The sequence below is a fragment of the Scleropages formosus genome, chromosome 8 (assembly GCF_900964775.1).
Source record: "Scleropages formosus chromosome 8, fSclFor1.1, whole genome shotgun sequence".
NCBI lineage: Eukaryota > Metazoa > Chordata > Actinopteri > Osteoglossiformes > Osteoglossidae > Scleropages > Scleropages formosus.
In genome coordinates, this window is record NC_041813.1 from 20,374,974 (window position 1) to 20,395,629 (window position 20,656).

At 44.3% G+C, this 20,656-nt stretch overlaps 1 protein-coding gene across 1 annotated transcript; it reads right to left on the reverse strand.

Annotated features, from left to right (window-relative positions):
• Nucleotides 1-16,209: 16,209 nt before the first annotated feature.
• On the reverse strand, nt 16,210-19,367 carry tent5aa (terminal nucleotidyltransferase 5Aa). The gene is made up of 2 exons (XM_018757053.2): nt 18,462-19,367; nt 16,210-17,437 (listed from the first exon to the last, which is right to left on the reverse strand). The coding sequence occupies exons 1-2, from the start codon at nt 19,002-19,004 to the stop codon at nt 16,658-16,660; spliced, it is 1,323 nt and encodes a 440-aa protein (XP_018612569.1). The 5' UTR covers nt 19,005-19,367; the 3' UTR covers nt 16,210-16,657.
• Nucleotides 19,368-20,656: the final 1,289 nt, after the last annotated feature.

Here is a 20,656-nt window from a genome sequence, read left to right on the forward strand (position 1 = left end):
ACAAATATTTTCTATAATGCGCTCAGAGAATCTTAGCAGTTGTGAGGAGACACGTGGACGTGGACGTGTCCGAGGAGGGAGGAGGGAGTCAGCGGCATGTGAGGGAACCGCTGCCTGGACAACTTATCGGCTAAGTGTTTACAATCCGCTGCCCTGTCGGCTTCAGCCCAACACAGCGCAGCCTTCTAGAACCTTCCGAACCATTTTGTACTCCAGTGCAAAACTGAAACAATGTTCCTAATGTATGCTCTCAGCAATAACAAGGGATTATAAGCAAAACCTTAGTTAAAAAAAAATAATGTTTATCTTATATTTACAATCAACCATTTCCCATTGTGAACTATTGATACTTAAGTGCATGTAAATCTCTACCATCCATTGACAGTTCAACTCAGATACTGTAAAACTAAAACTTCATTTCACAACGTCTCGTCAAGCACTGCTATTTAAAAAAATCTGAATATAATCGTGTATGATTTAAATTGATTTATTCCTACATTTTTCACTCTTTTCTTTAGGTCAGTTTCATAGTTTAATAATGTGGCCTTTTGTCTACATTTTTTTTATTTTTCACAGACTTCTCTTCAATACAGCAGTGTTTTATTTATTTATAAATATTCAGTGTATTTAATTTTCCCAGTGACAAAGACATTACTATGCAGCAATACATTTTTAGGAATATCTGCTATTTATTTTACAGTTGTGGTCATTCTCCGCAATACAGTCATAACCCAGTATCTCACTAACAAATTTGCTTCCAAGACTTGTTCCTTGTCCCTACATGTTACATATTTCACTTAATCTCTGCTTCACTTGTGTTTTCTTTGAGCTGAGCAACATCTGGAGTGCTGCACCTTAGGGCATGTGGGCTGCGGCTTCAGCGTCAATTATTTAACCCATAACCAAGCTTTTCTCAAAGCACTTCTTGTTCATGGTCAAAGCCTGATCTTTGCAGAGCTTGTGTGATTAGAGACATATATTGATCAATGTGTCTATATATATATATCTATATATGTGAATAGCTACATATGTTGATTATTGTTACAACAAAGTACAATTTGTAGTGGACAGTTGTACAGCTGCATTTCATTCACTGTGCTTGTGGCCATGTTCACTGTTTAGGGTTACAAGTGTGTGTCTAAGAAGATGAAACCCACAGTGGTGGTGGGCAGCAGGCACTGAAAAAGTAGATTATGATGTCATTCTGTTTAATGAAACAAACCATTGCTCAACCAAAGGTGGCATAGTGGTTAGGGGTTCTGTGTTGCAGGGAATGGACCTGGGTTTGACTCCCACCTTCTGCTGTAGTATCCTTGACCAAGGCACTTACCCTGAACTGATAAATAAACATTACCATGCTGTTCTATTAATGGGTAAATCATGCGTAAGTCTGCAGAAAAGCATCAGCTAAATATGTACAAGTAAGGGATATCCTTTTATTTTCACCCAGCTCTTCTCTTTGTTTCATGATTGTAGTCACGCATCAGGTTCAGCGGCAGCATCTGACGTGGCACTCTCCCCGTCTGCCTCCCGATGACCTGTCCCATGGCTTTACAGTGGGGCTTTTTGCCGACAGCACACGTTGTTTTTCCCCTCTTCACATCTTTATTAAATTAAGTGGGGAAACTGCATCCCAGGCAGCGGTGTTAATTTCACCAAGAAATGCAGCCTTTTGAGAGGATGCAGAGTATGTTACCAGCAAGTCACTCTTCACCTTGCTGATTTGGAAAGTGAGCCTCGGAGCGGTCTACTGCTTTTAAATTTCAGCTTAACGCTCACCTGTTCACCTTCGCATGTCCAGAATAACGGATGTTGATTCCTGTTTGGCGCACCTTTGCGTCTCATCACTTAGTGTAAAATTCACTAGTCTCATTATGTTGAGGTTTCTAACCCTCTCTTGCATTGTTTCCCCATATGGTGAGGCTGGCTGTGACACCAGCACTCCATGCTAACAGAGCTGATGACTATATGCCATGGTGGATGAGATCAGCATAAGTGAGTACACCCCTGTGCAATATCACTTATATATCAAATGATACAAAATTGTATCGCCTGTGAATAATTGCATTACTTCTAAGTTGACAAGTAAGGTATTTGCTCTTATGTAAAAGTAAAAATGAACAGTTTAGATTTACTATATTAAAAAATACAGGTGCCACAGTAGGAACTCAATGCAACAAAAGTCAGGACACCTTTCATTACTGAGATTCAAATCTTTTATTTTCCATGTCCATCTTTATTTTTGATGACGGACTCAATCCTCCTCGGCATGCAGGATACCAGTGTTGCACGAATTTCTGGAGAGATGTTTTGCCGTTCTTCGGGGACGATTTTTTAGCTGCTCTTTGCTGGAGGGGTTGTGTTGCTCTACCTTTCTCTTTAAAATTTCACAAAGGTGTTTTATTGGATGCAAGTCAGGCGACATACTTGGCCAGGTCATTGTTTTCACTTTTTTCTTCCTCAGAAACTCTTGCCTGATTTTGGCAGAGTACTTTGGATCATTATCATGTTGGAATATTCCTCTTCTGCCAAGCTTCTGGAGACTGGGAGTCATCTTGTCAGCCAGTATTTTGATATATCTACTGGATTTCATGGTGCCATCTATAAATGTCACCTCCCCCAACACCTTTTGCACTCATGCAGCCCCATATCATCACACTCCCACCTCCATGCTTCACTGTCGGGACAGTGCATTTACTGTAGTAATCCTGGCCAGATTCATGCCAAACATGCTGGACCCCATCTGAGCCAAACAAATTTGGTCTCATCTGACCAAAGAATGTGCTCTCTATAATCATCAGGCTTCTTCTCATGTTCTTTAGCGAAGTTTAATCTTGCAGTTTTTTGCCGAAGAGCAAGCAAGGGTTTTTGGATGCCGTCCATAGAGGTTGACGTTATGCAATGTCCTTTGCACTGTCTGAACTGTCACAGAAACCCTGGTTTCCATCGATAACCCCTGTGCCAACTCTGAAGCGCTTGCCTATCTGAAAAACAGATTGGATTCAAGTCATGGCTCATTCCATATCTCCTGATTACTGCTTCAACTGTATTCAAACTAATTTTCAGTTGGTCACCCATCATCCTGTATCCTTTTCCATCTTTGCGAAGTCTCACGATCGGATTTCTCAGGTCCTCTGGCTCTTTTCTACGCGGAGCCATGATGCAGATATGCGGATAGACGCAGCCCCTCAGTCCAAAACTGAGAAAGTTCTGGTGTTCAAAGGGGAGCAGGATTGAGTCTGTCATCAAAAAAACAGTTGGACATGGAAAATAAAAGATCTGAACCTCAGTAATGAAAGGTATCCTGACTTTTTGTTCCAGTGAGTTCCTACTATGGGGCCTGTATTTTTAATATAGTAAATCTAAACTGTTCATTTTTACTTTTACATAAGAGCAAATACCCTACTACCCTACTTGTCAACTCAGAAAAATGCAATTATTGACAGGTGATACAATTTTGAATCATTCTTCTGTTGTATACTGTATTATCTTCTAGTGATTTTAGCAATATCATAAATGGCTGTGTGGTCACCAGCACTCTTTTTACCCAGAATGCCCAGGAGCAGTGGGCAGCCACTGGCACTTGGACCCCCCAGAGGTTCATCTTTCTCCTTTGCCTTTGGTTGGGAGTTTTCTTTTTCCTCACTTGCCACTTGCTGTATAGCTTTACTAGATAGTGTAGTTCTTGTAGTAACTAAATGTATAACTAGCCTTTTACCAATCGTCATGGCGAAGTCAGGAGACGGACTCGGTGGACTCAGGTGGAGTGCTCTTTCTTTATTTGCAAGGGAAATCCGTGAGAATCAGAATGGTCAAGACAGGCGAGGGTTTGGCGACTGGTGTTCGTCGTTCCGAGAGGGGAGTCCGGAGACGGTGCGTAGGTCAGGGAGCCAAGGGAGTCGTTACTGAGGAATAGGAGGAAGGGTTAGCGGGGTAACAGGCAGCTGAATCGCAAGGCTCTCGTTGCGGTTTCTCAGAAAGGGGTTCCACGTTCGACTCTGGTCGAGTTGCCTCCTTATACTTGCGGTTTTAATTCAATGGCCCGCAGGTGCGGAGGTGGGGGTCGTAGGGCTGCGGGCGTAAGACTTACTAGTTACTACTGTGTGTCTCAGTCGGTGTGATTAAGCTGAGTGCTCTATAAAACAAGTGAACTAAGTTGAATTTATAAACAACAGTGTTGTATGCTGATAGTACATATAATTCATACAAAGACTGGTGTGAGAGTGACTATCAGAACGGCCGCACACGACACTCACTGGAGAAATCAGTAAAACAGCAGCGATTATTTCACACTTCGAATACAGGTTAGTGCTCCACTACTATCACATTACAAAATTAGGATAGTGATCAATACCATCCTACCACGTAACGCTGTATATGAATGCCAACAAGAGAAATTTTAATCGGGAAATATCACATAATTATACCCTGAGGTAAATATTGTAAATTGGCCCCAAACTATGGAAGTCTATGGGGGAAAATGGCGCCCGGCACTCATATATCTGAGAAGTTCACCGTGGGAACGAAATTCTCCACTTGCTTGGTTGCGGTACAAGCCCTTGTTGTTACTGTCATTTTTTTTCTAAAGGAGTTGAACACCTGTTATGCTTATGTTTTATTTCAGTAATGAGAAATGTTTTTAAATTGTTATTCAAATATTGTTCCGAACAGTGTTCGCTGTGTATGACGCCGTCCGTCACCTGTGTTTTATGTTCCCAACTTGTGGATACGTTTGTTTTATTACTTAGACGTTGGATGAAGATGTTTATTAAAGGTATTTTTTAGTGCTGTTAGGCTGCTGCGGGAAAGATATTTTAGCATATATTAATTATAAAAAATGCTGTTCACCATTAAGCAGAAAGTGGCTAAAAAGAGCGTCTCTTTTTCTGCTGTCGAATACACGATACAGGTTTACGTGCCACATGTATAGTGATTCATACCACAGACCTGTAACACTAAACATCCCAAACAGGGATTGGGAGAATCATACTGCCGTCGAAGAAGCGTTTAACCGGCATTCATTCCACATATAAACTTCTGGAAAAAAATGGAAAATGCGACCGCCCCCCATTACCGTATTCACCCTTCTAGCACAACCACAAAAAGATGGCAGCTCACGTATATGATTTGAATGACGTGAAATGAATGAAATTTCATTCCTTGTTAAAAACATCTTTATTCACTGTTTTCCCTCTTCTACTCTATATTTACATTACATTACTTGATTTAGCAGATGCTTTTCTTCAAAGCAACTTCCAGTGGGCACTATGTAGTGTTATCTGCCCACACACATTATTCACCAAGGTGACTTACACTGCTAGATACACTACTTACAATGGGTCACTCATCTCTGTTGTTTCACACTGTCAGTTGTTAATACATTTATGATGATGAAATTAATAGAAAAAAGGTAAGGCCACTTGTGTACTCAAGCATTCAAATTCTGCATATATTTTGTTTCATTGTTATCAACACCTGAAGTTCCCTCGACTAACACAGTCTGTTGATGAGCAAAGTGTTTTAACTGTCTTCTGATAGACTAATTAGCATTTGCTCTACATGACAATCCATCTGAATTTCAAATCGTCTGAATACCTTTCTGTACTCCCCTGAGGTGGTGGTACCTGGTCACACTTGTGAATGTCTGTGTTTCATGAATGTTGGATTTATGTGCGTTTTCTCAGTGTACTGTATCTGTCTATGTTGTTTAGGAAAAACAAATCGTCCAGGAGAGCAATGAGGGAAAAGGGGCTGCATATCTCTGGTCCTAGTGCAAAGTTGACTGACTGTCACCATGGGAATATCCTGCTGCAGTTTACCTCACCGAGTGGCTTTCAGTCTCAGGTTGGCTTCTACCCCAGGAGTCCAAATGCTGTGGACTGCAGGAATGCTGATGTAGTGTAAATCCTGGGGAGGATGACCATCTTACGTGGAGCAATTATAAACCTCTGTACAATTGATACTCCTTCCAAAAAAGGTGGTCATTTATGGGGAAGTGTCTGTCATCCACAAGGTTATGCTTACCTGAGCACAGGTGTGTGGCTGCATGAAGAATCTCCCAGCAGAGGTATGATGATGGTAACGTGATAATTACTGTCATCATGGTAAGAGGAAAGTATAGGTGTGAACCTGTTGGTGAGAGTTCTGTTAGTGCCGCAGCACCACGGAGAGCAGTTATAATGAACGGAGGAGTGCTGCTTTCACCTTGAAATCCTGCTAGGAGTGTACAAGCCTTTAACCTGTGTAATTTTCGCTTAAACGTGCCCTTGGGGGAGTGGTGCAGCATGCTGAAAGCAGTCACTGTGTGTCTGTAAATCGCTGTAGCCAACAGCGGGGCAAGTCTAGCCAAGTCTAAATGCCAGAAATCTTTGTTAAAGCTATTTGTACAATTTTCCTGTCTAATTTCTCTTTCTTTCTCTTGTTTTAAGAGCACTTTACCCCCACCAATTACAAACACAAATTGTACATTTTAGCCTTTGAAATGATCAAGACCATACACAGAGAGAACCAACACCGGCAAACTACAGGTGGTCCCCGATTTACAATGGCTCGACTTACGACTTTTTCAACTTTACGATGGTGAGCTGGCGATAGACATTCAATAGAAACCATACTTCGAATTTAGAATTTTGATCCCCCCCTTCCTCTTCTGGGCAAGCAATATGCGGAGCGATACCCTCTCGCAATGCTGGGCAGCAGTAGTGATTTGCATCTTTCAGTCTGTCACACACAGGTGTGTATTAAATGCATTTTTGACTTATGATGGGTTTCGCAGAACGTAACCCCATCGTAAATCAGGGACCACCTGTATCACGTCCTTAATGATTTCAGACTTGGGCCATACTGCATTCTCATCGGAGTATTTACTTTTTAAAAAACTATCAGCTGAAACTACACACACTGTCTGAAACCACTTATCCCGAATGGAGTCGTGGCGAGCCAGAGCCTAACCTGGCAACACAGGGCGCAAGGCTGGAGGGGGAGGGGACACACCCAGGATGGGATGCCAGTCCGTCACAAGGCACCCCAAGCAAGACTTGAACCCCAGACCAATCAGACAGCAGGACCCAGCCAAGCCTGCTGTGCTGCCGTGCTGCCGTGCTGCCACGCCCCCCTGTAAACCGAAACTAGAAAACTAAAATTTTGCTGTCTCTGATTTATGTTGAGTACAAAAAATATTGAGTTAACTGCAATGATACTCAATATAATACATTTTACACTAATACATTTCATATGTGAGTAAAGTACATGTGTCTATTAATAGTACGTATGCATAGTATCATGTAATCAATTACATGTGTGAGACCAGTATGGCAGTGAATGACACTGGGCAGAGCTTAAAGATTTGACACCATCTGCTTTTGTCTCTGAAATACAATCATTGACTAATAGACAGGCTGATCATTGCATTGGAATATATTATATTACTTTTTGACAGGCAAATGAAAGTATACTGATATGTATTTGTGTTATCAGCTCATTAGCTAGCTGTCGAGGATACTGTATGACTTCAGCACTATTTTCGTAACCATTTTTGTCACCATCTTCACAGCAAAAAAGGCTGCTAGAGTGAAAGGCACTGTTAGATGACTTACACCATCACCCTCACCTTCACTCATGATATGTCACGCTTTTTTTATACATGGAAGTACATCCTGTAGTCCTTCACACTGCATACTCTCCCACACACTGTTATGCACATATTAGGAACTTTTGGCCTATTCGCAGGGGGCGCGGTGAGAGTGGGTTTGGCTGAGTCCTCTTCTCTGGCAGGTCGGGGGTTCGAGTCCTGCTTGGGGTACCTTACGATGGATTGGCATCCCATCCAGGGTGTGTCCCCTCCGCCTCCAGCCTTGTGCCCTCTGTTGCCAGGATAGGCTCCGGCTCACCTCTACCCTACTTGGGACCAGCGGTTTCAGACTGTGCGTGGCCTATTCACATTTTTCTCTTGCATTTTGGCTTACACTCTCTCCTTATCTACATTAACGCATATCAGTGCAGGAGTAATATACTGGGTCCTCAACTTATGAACAACAGCTGGGATTGGAAATCAATTCATAAATCGTCATTGTTTATAAAACCAACCACTATGTCACAGTCAACAAAAGTATGATGATACAGACATCACTTGATTTGTTCACAAGTTAGGTTCTGTAAAAAAAAAAAAAAAAAAGCAGATAACATTGTAATGAATTAAAAATTTAGTGTAAGACTTTATTCCATTTTCATCAAGCACTCATCTAGTGTTGGGCTGAGGTGGTGCAGAGCTAAACCTGGACACAGAGGGAGTGAGGCTACACTCTATATTGTGTACTGTAAACAGGATGCCAGTAACAGGATACATTGTTTATATTCTTTTATTAACTTATTTTACTACCCAGCTGTATAAATGGGAAAATACTTGTAAGTAGCTTTGAAGAAAGGCATCAGCTAAATGAATAAATGTAAATAAAGATCTTGAGTAGACTAGAGTGAAACAGTAGGTCTTCAAAATAAAAACAAATGCTGTGACCAAAGGAAGAGCATCTCTGATATTAGTCAGCTATTACATAATTTTGGAATATTTTAAAGTTAATACATTTAACAGTGGTAAGCATGCTGAAACATGTTTCTCAGGAGCTAAGAAATCTTACGCTGAAAGATTATAAATGTTATGTTTACATGCAATGCAAAAGAAGCATTCAGCGGTTCAGATAAGGTCAAAGCTGTAAAAAAAACATTTATTCTGTCGATGAAATTGAAACTACTGGACAGGTTTTAATAAGTTCTAGGAAACATGTTCGTAATCCAAAATGGTAAAAACTGGAGCATTATTATTTAGATATGAAACGGAGCACTATAGTTTTTGCATAAATTTTAAATGTTTACAAGCATTATCAATTACCAGTGTCAAACTGGAGTTCCAAATATATGCTTTTTCACATTGCACTCACGTAGCTCCACATTCTATAGGTTCAGGGTGAATTCATGCAGCTAAAGCTGTGTCCTAATGACAAATGTTACTGTACATTGGAGCTATTTACTTAAAATGACTAATGCAGATCATTTTTTAGAAAATGCATTCATATGTAAGTACTGTGAGTGACTTTACTTGTACAGATGAACGCAAGCTATACATCACAATATGGGAAGTGTATCTGAACACATGCATCAGGAGATGAGATGAAGAAGAAGAACATGTGGTGTAGTGGCGCAGTTGCTGGCAAGGTTACAGTGAAAACACCGTTAGATGTCATCATGTTAGATGACATCTCTCCATGGTGCACAGGCCAGGCCATGGCTTGAGAGATTGTCACTACCTTCAGACCTTCTCCTCCCAAATACACCTGTCAGGTCTCATTCCATTTTTTGGTTTCTAGTAAGAGAAAACCTGAAAATGGTTTTCAAACACCTTCTGAGGCTCATTCATAAGCTATCTACCAAAGGCCCTCTAGAAAATGGTCCGTTACCCAATACAAAGTGCCACTGAGCCAAGGCTGATAAGAAGCATTATCTCGTTGGTTAATTTCAAAAACATTTGGTGTTTCTCAAGATCTTGATATTGATTAGAAATTTGGTTCATCTGGTAGAGACAAGATGCTGTAGAGCTTGATTACACTGGTACTGTCAGGGAGCTACAGAGGTGGAGGTCAGCTGGTCAAGTAGGCAAGGTTTGCTAGAATGGAGAGCTGGGTTCTCCGCTCTGCACCAGTGCCTGCACTTTTTCTGATGGCTATCAGCAGCCTCTCCTGCTCTGGGTTTGATTACTACAATGAGCGTGACTGTTTCCTCTTGCTGGAGAGCCTTGGCCAGAGTCGCATGCAGTTGTGCAAATGGAACATCATCATTAACCAGGCTCCAGTATGTGGCATGTAACTGTTGTCTCAAAGAAAGAAATATGTGTAAAAACACAATGAATGGCAGCAGTTTACAAAGGATTTTTCATATTTTGAATGGGACAAAGGGAAACCTTTAGGGTAAGAGTGTGGATCCCCAACCATTCGAGTACTGGTTCTCATTTGAGTGTGCGATCTGCAAGTATGATTTAACCAGCTGGACTAAAGGCAAGTGCATATTCCTTAGTTAATGCACTTTTATGTCTGGTACCATACTGCAAGCGTAGCCAGGGTTTGTGTTCTCCCGGACAATCACCTTTACACGTGTGACCTTTAAATTAATTTTAAAATGGGGGACAATGTTATCTGTTACCTGTAACATTTCACAAGTCACATTTATTTTTCTTTGGTTGCCATAAGCAGGTGATGCTACATATGCATGACTTTATGTTCTGTGTGTGTGTGTGTGTGTGTGTGTGTGTGTGTGTGTTCTAAGTAGTGTATCTAGCAGTGTAAGTCACCTTGGTGAATAAGGTGTGTGGGCTGAATACACTATATAGTGTTCATTGGAAGTCGCTTTGGAGAAAAGTGTCTGCTAAATAAATAAATGTGTGTGTGTGTGTGTGTGTGTGTGTAAGAATGTTTCTATCTGACTGTGTTTCTGTATACTGATATGTGGGTTGTATGTGTGGGGCAACTGACAGTCTTACGGTCAGCGCTGCTGCCTTTTGCTTCAAAGTTTGCAGGTTGAAATCTCACCTACTGCTGTTGTACCCTTGAGCAAGGTACATAACCTAAATTGCTCCAGTAAGAAATGCCTAGCTGTATAATAGAGTAAATAGTTGTAGGTAGGTTAACATTGTAGGTCACTTTGGAGAAAAGTGACAGTTAAATGATTAAATGTACATAACTAGCTCCGTTCATAATATGCTCTCAACAATATAGTTATAACAAACCTATCATAACACAGCCAGCATCAATACTAATGAATCTGCAGTGTCACTCTCACACAGAGTGAGTACAGTATAGTTTTTGGTGTAATCTATGGCTATGCTGTGAGTGGCAGGTAGGAGGTGTGTTTGCCATGACAGAACAATGACCTCAACAAAATCTTCCTCCATAGTTTTTGTATTTTCATCAACAAAAGGATAATTCTCATTAAAAAAGTATAATTACTTAAATTGGAGACTGACAGCCTATTTCACATCCAGAGATGCAAAAAGGCACAGGATACCAGATTGTATGAAAGTGTTGAATCATAGCTAGTTGAACAATAGTTTTAAAATTCTGAATATACTAATTTAAAGAAATGATTATTTATATATTTATTTATTCCCCCTATCTGTGTTATATTTCTTGTTTTTTTTTTTGGTTTAGCAAATACTTTTCTCCCTTACCCATTTATACAGCTGGATAATTTTATTGCATCAATTCAGGATAAGCACTTTGATCCAGGTTACTGCAGCAGGAGGTGGGTGTCAAACCTGAGTTCTTCCAGCAAAAGGCAGTGGCTCTTACTACCTATTGAGAATGATTAATTATATTCCTCTATTACTAGTCATTTACATTTTTTCATTTAGCAGACAGTTTTTGCAAAACCGACATACGTCTCCAAGAACAACTGGTAATTGTTACTTGCTCAGCAACCTGTCCGGTCAATGATCTTCTAGAGGTGTGAGTTGGCAGAGTGCCCCTGTCTTTGCGTGACAGCAAGTGTCATTACTCTGTGCAACAAGTTACATTATGGATATTGCACCTTTTCTTCTGGGTGGAACTTGGTTAGCTGCCATCTGTGTGTTGTTGCTTCCCTGAAAATCTACCTTGTCCCTTTGACAACAACAAGTGAAGGCCATGGGTCCCGCCAAGCTATGGTCCAGGTATATGGTTGGAGCAGCAGAGACTGCAGCCGCGTGCTCTAAGAGTTGCTCATTTTGTAAAACTTTTTGTCTGGAAACATTGTCTCATGGGAAGGCATGAAGTAGCGGCCCCATGAATGAAGTGCCAGTGGAAAATGTATTAGAGGGCTTCATTACGCCCCCTCCTTGGCAACAGATCACCGTTTATCACTGCAGTGAGCCACAGGGTCATATTCTCTCGAGCTCCGTGACAAATGGGCTACAAGATTGAAAGACCGTACGCAGACACAGGGCTGACATGCTGCAAAGCAAAATCACTGCTGCTTGGCCACATGGCTGTCTCCGAGTACACAGCCAATCAGCTCTGCTGTACCACAACTGAGGAGTATCTGTTTTTTGCACTGCTTTTGAAAACAGACTCTGAATAACTCATTCGGCCCTGATGATGTGGTTATATAATCTCAGTTTTTTTTAGAGCTCCAGGGCAATAAAGGGAGGGATTTACTAAAGAGCACTGGCTGATTGAACTCAACTGGATTGTTTTCATGTAGTTGAGCAGACATGGACTTTGACAAAGGGATTAGTGCAGTGGGTGTGGTTTTTGTGTCCATCATATCCTGCGATAGCCCTGGGGAGCACAAGATGATGATGATTCAGAGTGTGCCAAAATCTGCAAAACACCATCACAAAGAACAGCTGAAAAATTGAAATTGTGTTAGAGAAAGTAAAAACAACAAAAGCTCTGCATGTGTGTTTCTGCAGAGGCTGATGGTGGTGTCTTGTGTGGGGCTGTTGTCATGTGCAGATATTGGGTTCAAATCGAACTGCTGTAGCACCCACGGTCAAGGAACTCAGTCTAGTTTCTGGGATCTTTTTTTTCCCCTCACTTGTCAGAAAATGTGAACAGATCACAAAGAAAAATGTCAGTACACAAAATACTTTACGTTACGAACTGTCTTATGCATGTAGGGGTGGATTTATTATATCAAAGAGGATGTGTTCAGTGCGCTCACGGGAAAGTTCTGTGTTTTGTATTTTGGTAGTAACGAGCCACGGCCAGGAAATTAGCTACTTTTTGGTTTTTGTGAGAACGGGATGCTGGGGGGCCGGTGGCACAGCGGGTTCGTCCGGGTCCTACTATCCAGCGAGCCTGGGGTTCGATTCCCCCCTGGAGACGAGCGGCCCCAGCTAGCGTGTGCGTGGCTAACAAAGAACGTCCACGGCGAGTGGAGAAGCGACTGATCCGTTGTGATCGACGGGAAGAAAGGATCTGGCTTGTGTTTATGTAAAACAGCATGAAATATATTACTGCGGGAGCGAGCTTTTCCTGCGCTTCTGTAACTATTTAGATAGAAACGATCTACGACCGGACTCCTCACGCTGAGCAGCTCTGTTTACACGCACTGGGAGATGCCGAGCCCGCCGGGTCTCGAACCCAAGTCGTCGGAATCGCCCTGGGCTACACGCTCTTACCGACTGAGCTACCCGAGGACCGGGTGGGTGGGTAGGTAAAGAAGACACGGGTCCGATCCGACCCCGTCGCGGTGCTCGGAGCCTCTCCCATTTTTATTTAAAGTGAACGTTGCTAGAAAAGCGCGTAACTGTCAATTAGAAATTGCTCACGTGCTTCTCACCGCTTTTTATCGTTCGGTGTGAAAATAATTTTCGTTTTTGTCCGCTAAAATTGTCCGAAATTGATCCTAACCATATGCAGACTCCAGGCGATCCGATCGTCATGAACTTTCCCTCTCTCGCAAGTATTTTCAAACCCATGCTTGCTTGCAAGGGGAGCAGTGGGTTTTTGGCCAGGCCCTGCTGTCTGGTGGGCCTGGGGTTCAAGTCCTGCTTGGGGTGCCTTGTGATGGACTCGGCCTCACGTCCTTGGTGTCCCCCCTCCACCCTCACACCCTGAGGTGCCAGGTTAGGTTCCAGCCCCGTGTGACCCCACTCGGGACAAGTGCTTTCAGACTGTGTGTGTGAGATGAATAAAAGCTCACATGCTGACATTAACAAGAAATCTACAGTATGTATGACATTGGAGGTGTTCACTTGCACACCAGGGGACTCAGAGTTCCACCTGCACTAAGTTTAAACAACACCCCCTCCAACAGCAGTTCTGGTCCAAACCTGGTACCTCCACACTGTTGGGTCTTGTACGCCATGTTCCCACTTACCACGTCATTATTTAGCCCTGCAAAAGCAACGTAACAAATGCTGGCTTTAGTACAGTAGTTAAAATAAGAGAAGTAGCACCTTACTTCATGCAGGTTTACTTTCCCTCCAGTATCTTAGTGTTCAAGGCCTCAGAAAATGAACAGAAATAAATGTCATTAAATAGTTTTATGGGCAAAAACAATAATTTTTACTATTATTTATGCAATTCGAAGCTCAAAACCTACTTCCATGTAAATTCCAACCACTGCTGGGTAGTATGATTCCCTGTCCCTGATCTACAACTTCTTCCATGTTTCAGCCATGAAGAAATATTTACTTGCAGAAAAACATTTAATATCCAGTATTTTTGTTATATAATTTCACAATAACAGACTGACACAAGTATGTTCTTCAATTATTATTATTTTTTTTTTTTTTAATGATGAAAAGGTTGTATATCATTGGACCGACAAGAAAAAAGGTAGTTTTCAAAAAGCTGTAAAAAGGAACAATTGTGTGCAGTCTGATCACAGATACCCAAGCAGTGTGGCATTTGGAAATACTTACAAAAATAGCATTGATTAAAAAAAATATGACAGGCTCATTCTGATACCAGAGTGTACATTAATGCATTATCATTACAAATATGAATGCAGAACAAGAAACCACAAATGAAAGCAACACATATGACACTCCTTTTTAACAGTTATATGCTATCACTGTTTGCATGACTAGTTAAAACTGGAGATGCCATTTCAGCTTCACAGAATTTAAGTTTTCAAACTCCTAAAATGACTCACGCAACATTGCCTACTTGCAAAACTTTAAGCGCAACTAGAAAAACAAGCAACTGACATGATCAGCACAGAAGTGAGTAACAGCACAGATAATCAGTTTTGAGCACAGACAGGGGTTGTAGGTAAAGCCCTTAGAGGAGTAAAAGCAAAGTACTGTGTTGTACAGCAGTGGTTCCCAAACTGTTTTGGTGGTGACCTTAGAACACAACATTATCCTGCCTGGATAATGACCCTAAACACTGGTACTTGTGGACAAATCATTTTGATGGCTCTTTTTGTCCAAAGCAAATTACAATTATTTACCCATTTATAAAGTTGGGTAATTTTACTAGAGCAATTAGGGTAAGTACTTTGCTCAAGGGTACTACAGTTGCAGGTGAGAATCAACCCTGTGACCTCTGGGTCCAAAGGCAGCAGCTCTAACCACTACAGTACCACTTTATATATAAATCACCATTATTAAGTGGTTTTCAAAGAGTTTTTAATTGGAAGAAAGGTATAAACCTACATGAAAATGGCACTTTATTGCTCTGTAATTTGTTTTCAAAATGGTCCCATGACTCTCAGGAACATACTTGGGAACCACAGGTCTACAGCAGCGCCCTAACTTTTTTTGGGAGGAGGGGTGGCTCAAGGATTCTGATTTATGAAAGTATCCTTGGTTATGAGAGGCAAACCCAATTCCCAAGCTTCCACACAAGGTGAAGAACTCAGCAGGCAGCTTCCACACACACACACACACACACACACACACACACACACACACACACACACACACACACACACACACACACACACACACACACACACTCTGTGTGCTGGTGCACAGCTTGGTTCCTCCTCTGTGCATCATTAATCAGATGAATGCTAACAGAGCTCCAAATGTGGAAACACTTGGTCAGGCATGAGCCAACACTGCAGCCGGATTTGTGCGCACAGCCATGCCGGTTCAAGAGCTTCAACCGCAGCTGTGGAATTCTCTGTGCAGGTGTCACAGCAAACACAGTCCCATCCATGAGGCAAACACTGCTTCTTTATACAACAGGGCTGGGTTAGGGCGTTTCGTGGTTCTAGTGAACAAGGCTTTAACAGAAGGGACGGCCTTCATACTTTCTGCAGCAGCCCTCTTGTCCCCTTACCCAACAGTCACACCAAGGGGTAAAAGACCTCAGAGTTATTTGGTATTTCCACTGTATTGGGAAACAGAGTGACGTGACTTCCAGGTCAACAGGTTTCATCTTTCAGCACTTCTCTCTTCTTCTTGGAAGAGTATCTTGAGAGTTGAGACATCTTATCTGAAAAGAGCTCACGAGACATGCAAAAAAATACTTCCCTTAAGTAAGAAAAATCCTCAAGCAGGCTTTATAGAAAGATCAAGAGAAGGTGCACAAATTGGGATTTTGGTCATACATTCACAAGCCTTCCATCCATGATTATAGCACTTGCAAATCAATGCGATCTACTTGTTCTCCCTGCCCCAAGGCTTGGCATTAGGCACTTAGACACATATTAGACAAGTTCACACAAACCTAGTCACCTTCTGCATTGGGATACAAGAGGGAGAAAAAAAAAAAAAAAAAAAAACATGTCATGCACATGTAATATTTTAATTCTCTTTCTTTTGCTGGTGAAATAACAGAACCACACCTTCCACCCCAGCAGAGTGAGTGTTGAGCAACTATGGCCTCTGTCAGGGGCTCATACGGTGCCTTCACCTGAGGGAGGGATGGCTTTGCAACAACAGCTGAACCAACTCAACGAAGCAACACGAACGTGTTGCAACTCATCCAAGAGTTTATCACGACAGCATCACGCAACACAAGCCGGCCTAAACAGCAGTCCAGCTGAGATCCTGATGTGGCTCATCAAGGTGGTCAAAGGCGACTGCAGAGTGGTCAACTACTCAACCATTTGCATGGAGCATTAAGGGCAAACATGTTTGTTAATTCAAAATGAAGCAGAGAACCACATGCATCCCCAGAATGCACATGACATATGCAGAATCTCTCAATGGTAAAAGTTGGGGTTTTTTGGCTCAGTTGCATGGCAGCCAGGTGGAGTAAGTGTGCCTGTGGCACGGGAAGATGGGTTGTACCCGAGCAACATAGTAGTTGGCAAAGTTTCCATCAGCCACGTAGGGAGCCGGCTGGTAGTAGCAGGTCACATTGGCCACGTTGGGAATGACGTTCTGCTCCGCCAGCACTTGCAAGGCCAACATGGCGATGAGGCTGAGCGTCTGGCGCCGCTCGTGTCCCATGAGGCACACGGTGCTCTCATTCACCACGCCATGCAGCGTCATCAGGTAGTCATACTTGCGCTCCTCATGGCCCACAAAGTGGTTCTGCAAGTAGGACTCAAGCTTACGCTGCTGCTCGCCGATATCGGGGAAGTCGATGAAGAAGCGGGAGCACATGTAGCGCTGCAGGGACTTCATCTCGGATGCCGAGGTGGGCCGGAAGCCTCGCACCAGCAGGTGGCAGTACTTCAGTAGGCCTCCGCCGCGGATTTCCTCCGGGCTGCGCGTGCAGATGACCTTGTGGCGCAGGTGCTCGAGCGCGGCGTTAAAGTCTCCGTACATGCTCTCACCCACCACGGTGGGGTGTAGCGTCTCCGACATGGCATATGCGGAGCACTCGTGGAAGAGCAACAGCGAGTCCAGCTGGATCTGGAAGGAGTCGACGCTGAACTCAAACTGCCGCCGCAGCGAGTCCACGAACTTGAGCTCCACATTCTTGCCCCTGTTGTTGGACAACGAGATGAGGCTCCAGCGATCCGAGTCGTTGCACACCTTCACCATCTTCTGCACGTAGGCCTCCTGCACACAAGCACATACAGTAAGAAAGCTCCATCAAACAGGTGGCCTTCTCAACACACCATCTCCCGAGCGAATGCGCGCGTTTTAAACAGCACGAGCGGCAATTACAATGGGCTCCGGGTGGCGTGGTGTTCGGAGCCGCTGGTTCCAGCCCTACCTTCTGCCGCAGTGCTCTTCATAGATATTGTGAAAATTACATAACTGGGTATGTCACTTTTGGGGGAAAGCAGCAGCGAAACAAAATGTTTTACACACACATTGACTGAAACTGCTTGTCCCAAGCGGGGTCGTGGCGAGGCGAAGCCTAACCCGGCAACACAGGGCGCAAGGGCAGAGGAAACACCTAGGATGGGACGCCAATCCATCACAAGGCATCCCAAGCAGGGCTCAAACCCCACACCCACCAGAGAGCAGGCCAATCCGCTGCACCACCGCATCAAACTAAATATGTGATGGTAAGCAAATATATCTAGTGAGTGTGTTAAAAATAACACTACTTTGCAGACTGTGTCAAATTATATTTTTAGGTTAAACACACAAAACCTGACCTTTATATTTACTAAACTATACAGGGACAGCTGGTAGCATACTGGTGGTTAGAGTTACTGCCTTTGGACCCAAGGGTTGCTGGCTTCATTCCCACCTCCGGCTGCAGTACCCTGGCTTGAGCAAGGTTCTTACCCTAAATTGTTCTAGTAAAAAATTACCCAGCTGTAAACGGGGAAATAACTGTAACTAAGTAACTAACTAACTGTAACTGTAACTAAGACTAAGTGGCTTTGGAAAAAGCGTCAGTCAGGTAAATCAATGCAAAACGAGAAGGTAACTAACTAACACCATGTGCCCCGGCTATTTTTCCCACCACCCCGTCCGAACGTAGAAAAAATAAATAAACAAACAAACAAACAAACAACGTTTCCCCATGCCATGGCATGGCATAGCATCAGTGAACCTGACCTGGTCCCTCGCTCTTTGGAACGACATGTCTCTGTCAGCAGCGTTGAGAACAACTTGAGGAGCTCACCTTCAGGGTCAGCGCTGTGATCTTCTCCTTGTTCACTCCTTCGGGCAGGAAGTCCAGCAGACAGTCCAGCACGATGTCCTTGACCGTCTGGAAATCCCTCTCGCCCTCGAGCTCCGCGCAAAAGATCAGGTCCAGGTCCTTGTAGCCCAGTCCGCTGTCCTCGTGCAGCACGTGGCTCGCCGCCGAGCCGTTCAGCCGCACCTCTCGCACCCGGATCCGCTTCTCCTCCATGCGGCTGCGCACGATCCTCACGATCTGCCGGGGCTTCATCTGCAGCGTGGGGAAGTTACCCCGGCCGTGGATGGGGATGCTCTCGGTCAGGATGGAGTCCAGGCGCTGCACTTGCTCCCAGCTGAGGACGCTGGAGCCCCGGGGCTGCTCGTCGGCCATCATCATCATCGCGAACGTGTGCCGAGCTCTCAGGTCTCCCGGCTTCTTCTCCTCATCGGGCCATCTCTCCTCCTCCGCCGTCACCGAGGAGGAGCAGGAGGGAAGGACACTTCGGGAGCACGTCACTGGGGCCGGCGAGGGCTCCTCTCGCATTACTCTCTCTCTCTGCAGATCTTAGTGCGTGAGAAGAAGTGGATCTCCTCCGTGGATCAGGCTCTTCTGCCCGCTGCAGCGCTCGGGCTTCTCCGCAGGTCCGCCTGTGACTCCATGGCCCCGAGTGCGAGTCACGCCTCGCAATTTCTACCGATGTTCCAACTGCACGCACTTACTCGGCAGCTTTTCCGCAGCTGACTCTTGCTTTGCCAAGTCCCGCCCCCCCCCTCGGTTAAATCAGAGCGGACTCATGTCGAGGACACACTGACATTACGCGCGAGCCGAAGTAAATCTGCAGCAAATGCTACTCGGAATAAGAGACGTCGAGCGACCAGCTCAGCAGGTTTAAAGCGCCTCTCTCCTCTGTCCACGCGCTGGTTTTCCGACAAGACCCGCCCCGCGTCGTCCAACGTCAATGGAGGTGTGTTTGACTGACAGGCATTCTCACCAATCGGAGCGCTCGTCCGCGATCTGTTTCCTTGAGTTTAAGCGCGTCTATTTTAGCTAAACTACAGTCAAATATCGCACTTGTAAGCACCGAAGGGTAAAAACGGTGGTTTGCAGTATTAACTACAAAATGGTTTTTTTCCTTAAGAAAAGTCCGACACAATTATTAATATCTGTCGTTTTTTTGTGCACTCACAGTCACAAGCTGTGTCAAATTAAGTTTGAGCACTGAGTGAGACGTCTTTCCCGATCTGACAAAAATGGCCACATGCGACTAAATTGTAAGGCGTTTTTGTAAAAACCCTTACATACAAACATAGGAAAAGCAGTAAATCTACACAGTAGCGACTGTCCCTGCATATTTATTCATTCGTGTTTAATCGCCTGAAGAGTCCAGTCTATTGCTGCCGATACAGTACCCGCCTGGATTTTGTGCATTAACACTGCCCCCTAGAGGCAACAGAGCGCACTACGCGCTTCTACAGGCAGGTTGCGTGAAGCTCGGGGGACCAGGGACACGCTGGGGTGGCTGGACGATGATGGGACGGTGAGGTAAATGACGCAGCGGTGAAAGGCTGACAGGAGGAGGGCAGGATTAAGTGGTTAAGCGTAAGATAGGGCTGTGCGGGACAGGACGCAGCAAGCGCAGGAAGCAGTTACACGTCACCCACAATTCATCGCCGAACACAAAGCTCTGCGTCATCGGAGCCGCTGAGCAAATAAACCCAGATTATCCTATTTGACCTAACAGAGCACAGGCCCCGGAGGGGGGGGGGGTGGACTTTGCCTCCTGAGGTGGATGGCCAAGCCCAGCAGGACAGGTATCCAGACTGGACTTCAGCCCCACATTCCTTACCCGCATTTATAATGAGATTGTTTCCCAGAGGCACTTTCCACACAGCACTGCAAAGCTGTCAAGCTTTTCTCACATTGAGCGGTTTCCATGGAAATGGGATGCTGACCTTCCAGCACTGAGCAGAGTGAGAGCGCAGCAGTGCGTCCGGACACGGGGCGAACGCACGGATGCATGCCGTGGTCTGAAGCGACAAACATCGATGAGAAAATCTTGCAGGGTCAAAGTGGGCTCCCAAGAGCATGCTGCCCTTGCGGGTTGGTGAGAGATGGAACACTGTGGCCCCCTCCTTGGCGCCAAGAGAGCTGTGCACGTGTTTCATGTCCCCTGCCCTCCGGGAGATGAGACGGAG